Source organism: Mauremys reevesii, linkage group 5, assembly GCF_016161935.1.
Source record: "Mauremys reevesii isolate NIE-2019 linkage group 5, ASM1616193v1, whole genome shotgun sequence".
Classification (NCBI taxonomy): Eukaryota; Metazoa; Chordata; order Testudines; family Geoemydidae; genus Mauremys; species Mauremys reevesii.
The window spans coordinates 115,966,157-115,979,430 of NC_052627.1; the positions used below are offsets into that span (position 1 = coordinate 115,966,157).

The following is a 13,274-nucleotide window of genomic DNA, read 5'->3' on the forward strand; positions in this document are numbered from 1 at the left end:
AACAATAACACAGTATCAAGGAATATAAGTATGGGGCGGGGGTTCGAGTGCATCTGGGCACTTACTAAATTCAATAAACAAACACGAGCCAGTTTTCTAGCTCTTGTTAACGTAAAACAATTGATACAAATGCATCAATAACATTAGGGTTTGTGAGGGGTGATTTAGGGACAGCCACAGGAGAAAACCTGCAAAATAAAACTTGTACCTTCAAGGCATTTTATTCCTCTCTCTGCTTGGAATTATCTTGGGTTGATTCTTAAGATATTGTTTTTCACTTGAATGGGAGTAAGGGGTCCATAACTCATTTCAGCTGTGCCACTCATGAGTTATCAGGTCTTTCATACCGTCTGAGATAAAAATCATAACCCATGGCAGTCCATTTTGTGTGTTTTATGAATGCCCTCTGAGAAACAACATCTCATTTACAATTGGAGCCTGGAGCGAAAGTAATTTCTGCATCAACTGAGCACATCTAATAACACATAAATAATGTAAATTGTAAAAACAACAAAAATAGACAGGTTAGTTACTTACATTTGAAAAATGTTGAGAATGTGGCTGCAGTGCTGATGAACTGTTAACCACTGTCCAGAAATCTGTATTTTGTTACAAAGAACAGTTAGTTCCAAAACTCAATGAGTATGGTATGTGAGGCACATTAATCAGCAGTTTTAAGCTATGTCATCACTGAGGGCTGGATCCTCCAGAGTATTGAGCACTCTTGCCCCAGTCCAAGGCACTTAATGTCCCATTAATGGAAATTAATTGACCTCAGTGGTACAGCTCATAAGTTTAGGCACATTCTTAAATGCTTTGCTATATCGAAGCCAGAGTGCTCAGCACTTTGCAGGATGGAATCCTAATAGCCACTTCAATGGGGGTTCACTTTAATGTAAAAACTTCAATAGGACTTGAAGATGGTCAACACCTCACAGGCAGCATTCAGCATCTTATTAGGAAGGGTCTGAAATATTTAAAATATTTAAAAAGTGTTGCTTTTAAGCTTGGTTTATAACACAAAAGAATATTAGTTATTTTAATTTTAGAATATTTCAGGTTTTGTTTTTATAAAACCACATGAATCAAGTGCTCTCTCTCCCTTGTTTACAATAGAAAGCTCTATTATTGCAAGACCATAGATAATTCCTCATGATCATTCCTCATGTTACTTAACTATTCTCTCTTTTGAGTATTGTGAGAGGTAATAGAGAATCAGTGCTGGAATTACAGCTAAGAACAATTTTGCTGATGTTATACAGATGTTATGGGATTACCCATGTGCTATGTATTTTTATTTGGTGGGGGGGTTTTTTAGACTTGCTAATTAAGATAAACTTTTATGTTGAGTTCAGATTTTGAATGGAGCCATGTTTTGTTCTGCTAGAAGTCCTAGAAACACATTCTCAAAGTATCTCCAATTATAGTGCAAGTGAAACGTTTTTTACTAAAGTCTAGCTAAAAATACCATCTGGAAACCCACTATGGTTCATTTAAAGTAGTAGATAGCAGTAGTTGTAGTAGCAAGATGTTGCATTAGTCTTCCACAGTTCAATGGGACTACTCTGTGCCTAAAGTTAGGCATATATGTTAAATCTTTCTGGGATCAGGGTTTAAATTTGCTAGTTCCACGAATGCAACATCCTGATACTACTACTATCCACTACTTCCAATGAACCAGAGGGTTTGCAGATGGCATTTTTGCTCCAGAGCGCGTGTGTGTGTGTGAGGGTTGGCAGTATGAATTTGGAGACATTTGGTCCAATTTCTGCGAATTCGATGATTACTACAGTTATGTTCAGACTGGAAGCATTTTATGTACCTATCACACTGTTGGCCCTTTGTAATCATAAAATTATTAAGATAAAAATAAGAGATGGAGTAATACTAAGAGGTCCAACACTTTTTATTTACTGTGTTTTGACCTGTAGAAATGCTAATGAATGAGGTGGGGGTGGGAGTCTTTTTGTTAATTTAAGGCTGCAGGTGCTGGGACCAAATCCAGAATAATCTCCAGCTCCTCCTTCCTCCCACAAAAGCCGTTGTTGACACCGTACTGCATGTTGGCTAGATGTAGGGAAGGGAAGTGGGGAGGCCTGTGGTAACTTGCTGGAGGATTCTCTACAACTTGAGGTCTTCAAACTACAATTTGAGGACTTCAGTAACTCAGACATAGGTTAGAGGTTTATTATAGAAGTGGATGGTTGAGATTCTGTGGCCTGCATTGTGCAGGAGGTCAGACTAGATGATCATAATGGTCCCTTCTGACCTTAAAGTCTATGAGTCTATAACTCCATCTTAGGCTGATCATTAGAGGCCTGATTCAAAGCCCAGGGAAGTCAGTGGGAGTCTTTCCACAGACTTCAGTGGGCTTTGAATCAGGTGTTACATCATCAGCCAGAAATGAGTGCTGAAGTACAGTATGTAGAACCCTCACCCTGGTCCCTGTTCAGCACTCTTTCCTATATTGACTAACACCTTTGATTTCAGTGGGAGTTTTGACCTGAGAAAAGAGTGTTTAAAAAGCAGCTTTAGAACAATTAGATGAGAGTCAATTAGCTTTTCAAAGCATTAACTCATCGTCACAATATTCTCGGGAGGTAAGTAAAGGCGTATTATCATTCTGACTGGATAGTTGGGGAAACTGAGACACAGAAAAGTTAACCAACATGCCTGAGGTCACACACTGAATCTTTGACGAAACAGGGAATAGTTCTCAGAAATTCCTGCGTCTCAGCCTTAAAATCAACCCACTAAGGAATGCCTTTCTTCTAATATCCAACCACAGGATAGTTTAAAAAACAAAGCACTTCATCAGTACAGCCCAGTTCATCCTGCCTCTTGTGTGTGGAAGGTTCTTCCCCTGCATCTCCCTATTTTTCTTAACATGCCCCCCCTGACTCTCAGATCTGGAAGATATATGCTGTGTTTTAACCTAGGTAATAATGATGTCTGTCTTAGCAAACAAAGACTGACATAGCTACTGAAAACTGCTGTTGTATGATGGACGCGTCCCGGTGACTGGACTGTGCTGTGCTGTGACTGAATAACAAGCACCCTTCTGATGAGGTGCCTCTTCAGTGGCTAGTAACGTAACATGAGCCATAAATAATTATTATTAGTAAGTTAATCAGTCTTTGTTATTCACTCCTCCACGTCTTTTGCTCAAATGCAATCCTGAAGTTGGACATGTGCCAGAGCAGAGACCTGGGCATGGTACTGTAAACTTTGAGGGAGGGCCTATCTGTCTTCTGGTTTTTTACAGCATCGTGCTGTGCTCTTGCCACTTTATGTTGTACTGGAGCAGTCCACTGTATGTGGGACCAACTGGATCTTCCCAGTGGCTTTCACTTGGGCTTAATTGATCTTCTGCTATATGTTGGTGATCTGGGCAATATCGCTACCAAGTAAATTTTACTTCTATATTTCTTTTTCACAGTCTTCTCCCTGAAAGTAATGGTAGCAAAACACCGGAGTCTAAATCCTTCATTACTCATCTTTTACTACATATTTAGGCCCCTACCAAATTCATGGCCATGAAAAACCTTGCCATGGACCATGAAATCTGGTCTTTGTGTGCTTTTACCCTATACCATATAGATTTCATGGGGAGACCAGCATTTCTCAACTTGGGGGTCCTGACCCAAAAGGTAATTGCAGGGGTTGCAAGGTTGTAAGAGAGTTATGGTATTGCCACCCTGACTTCTGTGCTGCCTTCAGAGCTGGGCAGCAGCAGCAGCACAGAAGTAAGGGTAGCAGTACCACAACCCCCCCTACAATAACTCTGTGACACCCCCACCCACCCACCCTCCACAACTCCTTTTTCGGTCAGGAGCTCTACAATTACAACACCATGAAATTTCAGGTTTAAATGGCTGAAATCATGAAATTTACGATTTTTAAAATCCTATGACCATGACATTGACCAAAATGGACCATGAATTTGGTAGGGCCCTATACATATGCAAGAAATCATGCTAGTATTTTTCACTTACATTATAGCTCTCTTTTTTTTTTCTTTTTCTTTTTTTTTGCTGCACTCCAAGACTGTGACACAAGTCTATACTTTATCTTAATAGCTTGCCTGACAATTTAAATGACAGGCTCTCTCTTTGAAACACTCACATAACTCCAATTAATGCTAATGTGAGTTATGCATGCACATCAAGAGATGAATACACACCTAAGTGTCTTTGTTGCTTATTTAGATGCCATAAGGTTAAGAGGAAAAGTCAGAGATAATTTAATAGAGTTTTATAGTTTCACTGAGAAATAGTGGAGGATTCCAAAGAGAATGATGAAAAGCTATAAAAAAAAAGTTATGTAAAGCTTAATTGAAGTTTAGAAGTGATTAAAATCTATTCTGGTTTCTGGGTCCAAAGCCATTCAAGAAAGTATTTATTCATTTTGAGCTAAAACCATCAGCAGTCACTATTTGATTCTTCTCTCCTGACAGTATGTCCCAGTTACATTCACAAAGCAGTCACAAGATCTTTTGCTAAGGGGAAGATCTGTTGCTACTTGTCCCATTTGAAAAAAAATAAAAACTTATGGAAAGTGCCCAATGAGTGTGTAATATTTTATCTGGAATATCACCCTCAATAAACTGTACTAGTCATGGGGTACATGTGAGTCTTTATGTATTAGTGGACTGGTGATGTGGATATCCGGTATACTAGCAGAGGGAGGTGTGTGTGTTTGTTTGTGTAAAAACAGAAGATAGTAGTTCTGGTCTTTTTAGATAAGAGAATTAGAGACAAATATTGTATATACTACTCAACTAAGGACTTGGGCAAATCATTCCCTCCTACACTATCTATGAAGGGTGCAGAGAACTCTTTCAAACTTGGTAATACCAGCAGTTGCAATTGTATAAAGTGTCTCACAATATTTGGTGTGTTTCATGAAGTCCAGCTCCTGGAAGCAAGTTATTTGGTGAGAATCTCAGCTTTCATTTAAAAACATTTGAAGTCTCAAGCCCTCATTGTTTCATAAAAAAAGCTGGAATCTGCCTCCTGATTTTTGGACACGTGTGGTTGGCAATGCTGCAAATGACCAAAAGTCGTGGATGGATAGAAGTTGAGCCTAAGTGGCATCATACCCTCACTCTTTCAACCCTGTAGAAGCCCCTTCATGTGAGCTCTGTGCAGGGGCGGCTCTAGCTTTTTTGCCGCCCCAAGCACAGCAATCAGGCTGCCTTCGACGACACGCCTGCTGGAGGTCCGCCGGTCCCGCGGCTTCGGCTTACCCGCCACCAAATTGCCACTGAATCCACGGAACCGGCGGACCTGCCGCAGGCATGCCACCGAAGGCAGCCTGCCTGCCACCCTCACGGCGACCGGCAGGGCGCCCCCTGCGGCTTGCCACCCCAGGCACGCGCTTGGAGCGCTGGTGCCTGGAGCTGCCGCTGCCTCTGTGTCATGTGGGCCTCATAGGTTTTGTGCTATGTTTGGTGGAGCCAAACAAGAGTCTATCTATATGTCATAATTCCTACACAAATACCTGGGCATATGCCCATGGGAACTGATGTTTCCCCTGTTAATATTTAACTCTCCTAGACATTTCTCCAGGAATATAATGGGGAATGGTGCTAATAGCTAGGCCTTGCTAACCCAGCCTTATCCCGCCGTGGATTGCTTGAGATTTGCCAGATTTCCCATCAGATTTTAGGACAGTTGTTTGGAACAACAATCCCTACGCATACCAGGGGTGACCAAACTTAGAATTACTCTTTTAACTTTGGCCCTCCAACATCATTTTTACATAAATGCGTAATCTGTCTGATTTGTTATTGTTTAGTTTAAAACCTGCCAAAGATCTAGCCAGGTGGACAGCTTTACAAGAGTAGGTTCAAAGGGATGAACGAAAGTCTGCTGGTCTTCATAAAATCTATAAATAACAATCTTTGTTTTAACAGTATTTTTTTAATTACCACATACCCCTATGGAAATCAGTGTTTGACACATGATACAGAACTGTAATAGCTTATCTTGAAAACAAATGAATGTTTACGATATAGATGACAGCTTTACTTTCTCTTTTGTCTGTGAGAGAATAGGCTTATTCTAATATGTTTCAGACTCTCAGTATCTGACTATGTTCGTTCACCAAACTTTGTATTTAGAAATTCATCTTGAGTATAATGAGAACAATCTGTGTGGTTTGGTGGTTGTTGTTTTGTTTTTAAATAATGTGTAGATTAGTCATCATTGTGAGTTAGGTATCAGCCAACCCTGTCTACAGTTACTTTCATAGAGGTTTATCCCAAACATTGCCCAGTTGAGAATTGCATTAGCAACCTGTGAGGAAGCTGGTGAACCACACAAGGAAGCACATTATAGCTGCATTCAGCTTTAATACCGAGGTGTGGCCCATGTAGAATATTGGTCCTGGTATGCAGTGCTCCATCTTGATCAAGGAAATGCTATTTTATGGTATAGAACTCTTTTGGGACCATATTTGGCCCATGAGCTGCACATCGGCCAGTACTGCTTTAATTTATACAATTAAATGCATTGTATTTGAATATTGTGTCCCTACAGGGGATCACAAAATGCTTTACTCAGAGTTTATAGACAACTAAAGAGGGAAAAAAAGACATTAAGATGTGATGAGAATGAGAGGTAAAACTTGTAAAGATAACATTTCTATAATCCCCCCCCCTTATAGATTCACATAAAAATTGCATATTTCACACTCTCATGTAAATCATAAAATTAAACAATGTAGAAAATCAGTGAATCGTATGTTGGTTAGAGGCTACATCCTGCTTACTTCTAGTTACATGGACTAGTTACATGCATAAGGCAAGCAGGATTTGGCCTCATACTGTTGAAATATTTTGTTAAAACTGAGAAAAAGAATTAGTGTTTAGTGCTAGGAGTGTATGAAGGATGGCCCCTGATTCAGCAAAGTGCTTGAGCCTATAAGTCTCTCTCTGTTCAGCAAAGCACTTCATGCTTTACTTTAAGCGCACGAAAAATCCCATTGACTGTCTGTGTAGAAGTAAATGGGAATGCTCATGTGCTTAAAGTTAAGCATGTACTTACATATCCTATTGAATCTGGGCCTGTGAATAACCTATTTACAAATTTCTTGCTGAGGGACAGAGGCAATAAAAGCTCAGTTCAGCTATTGTATCTGTGCAAGTTTACCAGGGAGTCCTATTTTTAAAACTGCAGTTCTACTCCAAAAAGTGACTGAGGCCTTGTCTACACTATGCACTAAATTGCCACCGCTGCGATCAACGCAGCTGCATCTATTTAATGGGTCTGGTGAAGACACAATAAGTTGATGGGAGAGCGCTCTGCTGTCGACTTAATTAATCCACCTCAACAAGAGGTGGAAGCTTTGTCGAAGGAAGAGCTTTAAGTGAATGTAACTTACATCGACTTACAGCATTAATGTGGAGTAGGCTTAAGTAAAAATACCATTTTGCTTTATGCAAGGTACAGTCAACCTGTGGAACTTTTTGCCAGAGGATGTTGTGAAGGCCAAGACTATAACAGGGTTCAAAAAAGAACTCGATAAGTTCATGGAGGATAGGCCCATCAATGGCTATTAGCCAGGATGGGCAGGGATGGTGTCCCTACCCTCAGTTTGCGAGAAGCTAGGAATGAATGATGGAGTGGATCACTTGATGATTACCTGTTCTGGTCATTCCCTTGGAAGAACCTGGCATTGGCCACTGTCGGAATACAGGATCCTGGGCTAGGTGGACCTTTGGGCTGACCCAGTATGGCCATTCTTATGTTCTCAATAGATGCTCCCTGAGTGTATTTGTTGTCATTTCTGTTTCCACTGCTGACTGCCATTCACTCTTGTTTGCAATGCAGAGCCACCATAACTATGGGAGAGAGATCAAGCTTCTCTGCTGGCTTGTGCATCATCAACTGAATATTTTAATTGTTTTGATTGCAAAATTTGTATTGTTGTTGATGTGTGAGCCAGAAAGAGCACAGCTGGACTTTGAAATTCCATGTTGCATTTGCTGGGCTAGCGGTTAGTAAAATAATCTTTTTATTTACAAGCTGAGTATGTTTGATCTGGAGACATGATACAAATGGAACCTCACAATGCCATTTTCAAAAGCCACGTTGTAAGATTCAGGCAGGCTTTGAGGGTGAAGAAACTGAAAGGAGTTTGATTCTTATTAGATTCTGCAACAAAAATACTGAAAGCCCTATATGAAGTCCACGCAATCAGACAGACAGCAGCTGCAACTTTTATTAGGTTTGAGTCAAAGTAATATCCTGAGATAAAAAGGAAATGCAGATAATTGACTGGCATTTATTTTTGCAAAGCCAGTCAGAGATTGCTATCTGATCCAAACACAGAGAGCACTGTTCAGCCATATGAGGATGTTACACACCAGTTTCATCCCTGGTGTGTCTCTATTAACTTCAGCTTAGTTACAGCAGTGATTAAGCAAGCCGTTTGTTTGTAAAAATAGCTTCACTACGCAAAAGGGTTAGTTATTTAAATGGTCATGTTAAACAAGATATTACTAGAATTACTCCTTCCTCAGTAGTTGGAGCTCCTGCATGTGGCTTTATCAACCCTGGGACAAGGACCACAATAGAAATAACAGGATTAAACTCAGTACCTTTGAGATATAAGTAGGGTTGCCAGGCATCAGGTTTCTGACAGGAACGCCCGGTCGAAAAGGGTCCCAGGCGGCTCTGGTCAGCTGCTAAAAGTCCAGTCAGCAGCATAGCAGGGCTAGGGCAGGCTCCCTGTGGCTCCCAGAAGTGACGGCATGTCTGGCTCCTAGGCACAGGGGTAGGCACAGGGGCTCCACACACTGCCCCTACCCCGAGCACCGGATCTGCAGCTCCCATTGGCTGGGAACTGTGGCCAATGGGAGCTGCAGGGGCAGCGCCTGTAGGTGAAGGCAGTGCGCAGAGCCCCCTGCCCCCTCCACCTAGGAGCCAGACATGCCACCCACTTCTGAGAGCCGCCTGAGGTAAGTGCCCACTGGCCAGAGCCCGCACCTTGCACCCTAACCCCTTGCCCCAGCCCTGAGATCCCTGCTGCACCCCAACTCCCTGCCCCAGCCCGGAGCCCCCTCATGCATCCCAGACCCCTCATCCAGAATCCACAGCCCCAGCCGGAGCCCTCACCCCCTCCTACACCCTAACCCCCTGCCCCAGCTCAGTGAAAGTGAGTGATGGTGGGAGAGAGTGAGGGATGGAGTGAATGGGGGCAGGGTCTCGGAGAAGGGGCAGGACAGGGGCTGCAGGGTAGAGGGTGGGGCAAAGGTGTTCAGTTTTGTGTGATTAGAAAGTTAGCAAACCTAGATATAAGGTAGATACTTTGGGTACAATCAGCTTGGATTCATTTGAAAGAGAGTTTATGGAGCCTGGCACCTGCTTAGGAAATAATGGAAACTGGGTGTTCAAATCCCCTAGATGGCTTTGAAAATCTCAGCCACCGAGTTCTTGTGAAGTGTGTTGCCTAATTCCTACCATCTTCTACATTTATTTACAGAAATAATGCTGCGTTGGCTTCTAATATTGGCAATGAAAAATTCTCTATATAGAAACAGTGTTTTTATATGTATTACCCTTTTTCGTTTTTAGATCATTCTTGTGAGTTCTTCACATAATGACCGGGACCAGAGCCTTTTCATGAGCATCGATGAAGGAGCCACTTTTCAAAAGCAGCCCATTACCTTCTTTGTGGAAACCCTGGTTTTTCACCCAAAAGATGAGGATAAGGTGATTGCTTACACCAAGGAAGGCAAGGTAAAGCTTGTGTGTTCTTGACCATCACACGATGTTTCATATTAACCTAATCAAATTGTCATGATTTGCTGATTAGGTTTATACAACATGAGTTGCCTAAGGGGAAGCAATGCCCAGTTCCTGAAATGCTCCTTTCTCTATTTCAGTAAATTGTATCAATCTCAAAATGCCATTGTCCTTTTAGAGTGTTTTCATTCTCTGTCATTTCTTGTTGATATTGATATTGGCAATATAATCTATCCTGTAATATAATTATAGTTAAGTACAATCCTAGAAACTTTTTTCCCTAGAAATTAGCCGTAAGCAATTGTACAGTGTGGCAGAAAGTTGACTGAGCTGAAATATTGGCTCCAAAACCATTCTTGGTTTGTAAAATAAAATAAAATAAAATAAACCTTTATTTAGGTGTAAAGCAGAATAAGATTCCACTGAATCAGTAGATCTGTAGAAAAGTAGAATACTCTCTTTGAAGTATTCAGATCACATACAGTTTTAGAAGTCATATCAAATTATTTGTAGACTTTCAATAGTGTTCTGGATTATTGCTCCTTAGAGTATGAAGATTTATGGCATTTTTCTGGACGTGTTAATGTAAACACCTGCAGCTGAACACATAATCCAATAAAAATATATATATGCAATCTTTTTTCATAGCACCAGAGCTAAAGCTGTAAAATCATAGAGATCGTGGTCCTGATTCTGATTTTACTTACCACTGTTTATATTGACATAACTCTATTATTACTCCTGATATGTGCAACACTGAGTGAGATCAGAATCAGGCCCTTTAAGCATTGTCACCGTGTATGGGGGGTTTATCTTGTTTATGTGATGAAGGGAGTAGAGGGCATGTTGTTCATTTTGTTGTCAAGTATTGCACAGATATTACTGTGATAGTCTACTGAAGTTTCATTGAGTCTTTCAGGAACTGAATCTAAAGCTATGCTCAGTGGTTCATGCTGTTTCACTATTTACAAACAAGGCTACATCTAAAAGAACTCATGTCAGTTTTGACTGTTTCTGCCTTACAAATGTCATGGTGGATTTCTTTGTTTTGTTAAGTCAGTTTTAGGTCCTAAATAACATACAAAAATGTTTTGAAAATTTGACAGCAGCAAAAATATTTACATGGGAAAAATACAGCACAAAAGCCTTCATTCTGGAAACCTCTGTTTCTGGTGGAATAATCTACTAAGGGAAGTGGTGGAAGCTCCCATTAAAATTAGACTGGACAGAACACTAGAAATGTGCAGTAAGTAACAATCCTCTATTGACCAGGAGAAGGATTAGGTGATCTAATAGATCTTTCCTTTCTATCAGTCTTATAATTAAAGCAGTGAATCATCGGGACATAAAAGACCAAATTGTGCAGTCTTTACTCAAGATGTATGTAAGAAAAGCTATCATTGGCTGGAAGGAGAGATTTACCTGTGTAAATCTTGAGTAAGGACTGCAGGATTTGTCCCAAAGAGAGTAGAAGAGAGAAATTCAGAGCTAGAGACGAGGGAGAGAGAAGGACGAGATGGAGGGCAAAGTTCAGAAGTGGCATAAAAAGAGAATCAGTTTGTTGAAATCCATGGCCCCAGAGGTAACATACGCCTTAAGAGAGCTCATAGTCTGGATCCTAGAGTTGTATAATTATATTTCCACCCTAAGTGAAAGAAAGATGTATCAGAAAACTCATGAGAACAAGCTCTCAACCCATTACTTGCAGTAGCATTTTTGAGTGCACAAGAATGCAGGATTGAACTCTTTGACAAATAGCAATCTGCAAGATTCTGTCTCCTGGAGCATCAATGTTCTCATGATTTCTGGCTTGATTTAGTACCTACTTTATATAGCAAAACCTGGATTGTTTTTCTATTGAGTACCCTGTATTTTATTTAAATAAAGCTCCAATCTCTAAATGACACTCTGTAACTGAATACAAATCTAGTCAGTGCGGTTGGGTTAATCCAATTACTGGCTCAAGTCTGTACTTTCTTTTTTTGGCTACCAAAATAATAATGAACATCAATCAGTTGTTCACTGAGACAATATAAATGCTTGATTTCATTTTTAAGACTTGACAGGGATCACAGGAGATTTTAATTGTTTCTTTGAAAACTGTGTGAGGGTGGGGAAAAAACCTGAACTCATGTATTCTGTGGCCTTATAAAAAGTAACTACATTAATGTAGTGCAAGGCTGGTAATTAACAGAATAAAAACTAATTCAGAAGTGTTTTCTGAAACTGAAAGTTTTGCCTTTTCCATTAATGCAACTTTTACACCAAAAATGTAATTTCAAATTTGATGTTTGTCATGGGTAATCAAAAATAAAATACACGATGAGCCAGAGTTTTCTCTCATTTAGGGCCTGATTCAGCGAGATATTTTAGCATATGCATAAATGTAAGCATGTGGAGAAGTCTTATTGAATTTAAGTTAAACGCATTCTTAAATACCTTGCTGAAATGAGGTCTAGCTCATTACTCTTAGATATACCTCTTTTTATTATGATAAATTATTCCTTCCATTCTTGGTGGTTTAAACTCTTCAAGTTTGTGTTTAGTTGTTTTTTGGCCAACGTCTACATATTTGTATAGGATACATCTATGCCACGCTAGATATCTTCTCCATTTTTCTAATCCTTAGCAAGTCATTCCAATTTGCTTCCTTACCAACTGTTGTTCTCCCCTGAACTCTCTTCGTTGTTGTCTTTCTGACTGATAAAGGGTGGTATTCCAGAGGCGCTTTCACCAAATTCATAGACAGAATGTTATGTCCCCTTTCTCATTACATGCATTTCCTATGTCATATATGCATCCTAATACCACCTATAACTTATACCTTAAACAGCAACAGGCTGTACATTCAATAGCCACAATGCAGTGAACACTGTCTCCTATTCTGGTCACTTTACTTCACATTTCCATGGAACAAAGCCCTGTTACTATGCATTATAGTGCACGATAGCTGGATAGTGTTGTTCTTTGGCCGTTCATATTATTTCTAATTACAAGAATTAGCCGACAAAAGGTGTGTAACCCTACATTCTTAAATATGTAAATAACACACTACCTAATATCCATAATAAAAGCGCAATATATACATAACGGACTCATCACTTTCATTTGAGCCTCTCCTGTTACAAACAAGTGTCTTTCTGAGTGTTCCCTATGAGGCTTTGCACTGCACACAGACTGTGCCTTAACAGATAAATGAGGCCTTACATTGAAAGGGAGAAGTTTTCCCCATGATTTTCATCTGAAATATGGCAGGGGGAGGGAACATGTGTAAATTGAATGAAATAACAAATACAAGGGACTTCAATGTCTGTGTATATCTGACTTCTTAAAGTTGTGCTAGGGGTTACTTTATAGCTACAGAGGAGAATTCAATCAGAACCTCCAGAAGGCAATGAGGTAGTCTTTGAATGAATAGTGTTTTGTATCGTGCATGTCATGAAACGAGAATTATATCTGTGCTGCTGACATACCTTGTCTCAGTGTTCTTGTTGTTATTAGCACATTAATTTCTGAAATTAA

At 40.1% G+C, this 13,274-nt stretch overlaps 1 protein-coding gene across 8 annotated transcripts in view; it reads left to right on the plus strand.

The window, feature by feature from the left end:
- The window catches only part of SORCS2 (sortilin related VPS10 domain containing receptor 2), a 767,814-nt gene that overhangs the window by 613,866 nt on the left and 140,674 nt on the right, over nucleotides 1-13,274 (plus strand). For all 8 annotated transcript variants that reach the window (XM_039541213.1, XM_039541219.1, XM_039541216.1 and 5 more), the window contains one exon: nucleotides 9,582-9,746. In XM_039541213.1, the coding sequence (XP_039397147.1) occupies nucleotides 9,582-9,746 (165 nt within the window). The remainder of the gene's footprint in view (nucleotides 1-9,581; nucleotides 9,747-13,274) is intronic.